The sequence below is a fragment of the Alosa pseudoharengus genome, unplaced genomic scaffold, assembly GCF_046254945.1.
Source record: "Alosa pseudoharengus isolate Yale_2024_CS ecotype anadromous, Long Island Sound unplaced genomic scaffold, YU_APseudo_1.1 YU_APseudo_1.1_scf_15, whole genome shotgun sequence".
NCBI lineage: Eukaryota > Metazoa > Chordata > Actinopteri > Clupeiformes > Clupeidae > Alosa > Alosa pseudoharengus.
In genome coordinates this window covers 17,011,798-17,014,297 of record NW_027468620.1, presented here as the reverse complement: position 1 = coordinate 17,014,297, position 2,500 = coordinate 17,011,798, and the positions used below count along the sequence as shown (strand labels likewise).

The following is a 2,500-nucleotide window of genomic DNA, read 5'->3' as shown; positions in this document are numbered from 1 at the left end:
ACTAATAACCATATCGATCATATTTCAAGTACTTTTATCAGAACCTTTTACAACACAGTTCTACAGCATGGGGAGGGGTCAATAGATAGAGGGCTAATCTCCGGCCAGAGAGGAGACTGCACTAAGTCAGCCTGAAAAAGAGGCAATAGGCTTACAGAGGCATTAGAGGCTCATGTATTAGCACTGTGCTGCATCTGTATTAAGGAGCCAGCTCTGCCCAGTTGTGTGGGCCTGCCTGCCGCCTCAGGGAAAGGCTTCTAGCAGCTAGTTTACATCTCCACTACGAGGTGTCCATGTTGGCAGCATCCGCTGTGTGTCATAATCCAGGCCGAATCCACTGAACCCACCGATGCCATGAAACAGTGCTCTCAAACCGCGTGTGCACGCGGTAGTCTTTGGAGTCATTGGAGTTTTCACTCAGCAGCACGCAATAGACTGCTCCTCTGGGACTTTACAGAATGGAGTTCATTATAACCGCAGTCACAATAAGTGAAGGATCTGGTGTGGCTTGGTGTGTGTGTGTGTGTGTGTGTGTGTGTGTGTGTGTTTGTGCACATGTGCTTACCAGTTGAGTTGACAATCTTATCCAGCAGCGGTCTCAGAGCAGGAGGGGCACTGTGGGGAAGCAGGTAGGTGAAGAAGAACCTGGAACACACACACACACATAAACACACACACACACACACACACACACACACACACACACTGTATTTGTAACTTTATCTTTGGCAAAGAACTGTATAATCTGAAAATGTGTATATTACTGTATGATATACTGTATGGTATGTGTAGTTACCATGTGTACACTGCACACTGGTGTGTGATCTCTCTCTCTCTCTCTCTCTCTCTCTCTCTCTCTCTCTCACCTGTAGGCGTTGTAGAGGTTCCTCTTCTCGTTAATGCCCTGGCAGCGCCCTCTGATGCATGGGAGGGTGAAGTTCCGCGCGGGGAACTCCATGAGGCAGTCGGCAGGCGCGGCGTGCGGACTGCCGCAGGGCGTCTCCTCCACGCTGGCATCGTCCAGGTCCGTCACCTTCAGCTCACCGCCCACCAGCACGAACTGCCGCGGCCGGAAGTCCAGCAGCGTGACGGGGCCCAGCGGCGAGTGGGCCAGGAAGTGCAGCAGACGCACCAGACTCAGGCAGATCTGCAGGACAGAGCAGGGGTCAAAGGTGAAGGCTGAGCCAATACAGTCCACAACAGTGCATGTGTGAACATCTACAGTGCTACAGTGGACATTGGAGAAAAACAATCAGGCTTGTGCCAAAAATAATTGACCTCAGGTACTGAAATAGGAGTGAACCTCACAGAGGGCTTGTATAGGTATACACCTACTGTCATTGATAGAGTGGTAAACTAGGCTTGAGTCTGTACAGCAGTCCTTTAACTGGTTTCAGTTTGATTTCTTTATTAAGATTGAATAGATAAACATTCAGACTTTTCTGTTACTGAATCTTGTTGTGGGATCCCTCAACCATCCCCAAACATCAAAGCCAGTGGCGCCTCAGTTCCTTGCCCTTGATGTTCCCTGAACTCATAAACAACTGAGGAAAATGTAATGTGCTGCCATTAGAGCAATAAAATGAATCACATGCATGTTTTGGTGATCAGGTAATCAAGTATAATCAATTCAGCGCTCTGGTGTGCGCGTGTGTGTGTGTGTGTGTGTGTGTGTGTGTGTGTGTGTGTGTGTGTGTGTGTGTGTGTGTGTCTGTGTCTGTGTGTGTGTGTGTGTGTGTGTGTGTGTGTGTATGTGTGTGTGTGTGTGTGTGTGTGTGTGTGTGTGTGTGTGTGTGTGTGTGTTGTGTGTGTGTGTGCAAGTTGTTGTTTGAGTCTGTATTTGTATGCATATCATGGCAACAGCTCAACAAGCTAAACTATGGATTTAGCAATGAATATTCCTCTCCAATACATGATCTCCCCGACCGCTATAAACGGACTTGTGGACAGTTATGGAGTGGGGAGCAGGCTGCCAGCTAAACAAACTGGGGTGTTTTGGTTACTGAGACACTACTGGAGAAACCGCACACTGGAGTTTCATACACAATCAATTATGCAGACACGGGCACGGGGATCGACAAGCGCTCTCTCACAAACAAACACCACAGCCGATTACTCAGCGTCGTCCCATCTACAGTTGTCTCTGCCAGATGGAACACAGCTCTCTGGGACTCAGGGGGAGATGTGCACTCTGGGTGTGTGAGTGAGAGAGTGTGTGTGTGTGTGTTAGAGAAAGAAAGAGACAGAGAAAATCAACAAGAATGTTTTACTTACACTTAAGAGTGTGTGTATATACCGCAGAGAGTATGGGGAGATCATTACCCAAAATGCATCACAAATACAAATACATACTTGGGTACAGAGAGCAATAAAAAAAATGAAACAGAGTGATAGATGACTATATAAAGGACCATGTGTCCAGAGAGTAGAGAGAAAGGGACTTATTTCACAGAGAGAAAAGAAAAAAACATGAAAAAAAAAACCATGAAAGGAGAAGAAA

At 47.2% G+C, this 2,500-nt stretch overlaps 1 protein-coding gene across 1 annotated transcript in view; it reads right to left on the bottom strand.

Moving 5' to 3' along the window:
* Nucleotides 1–2,500, bottom strand: part of pkdcca (protein kinase domain containing, cytoplasmic a) — a 30,212-nt gene that overhangs the window by 11,605 nt on the left and 16,107 nt on the right. Inside the window, exons 3-4 of the mRNA XM_076285755.1 lie at nucleotides 867–1,147; nucleotides 566–645 (exon numbers count right to left, since the gene is read on the bottom strand). Of these exons, the coding sequence (XP_076141870.1) occupies nucleotides 566–645; nucleotides 867–1,147 (361 nt within the window). The remainder of the gene's footprint in view (nucleotides 1–565; nucleotides 646–866; nucleotides 1,148–2,500) is intronic.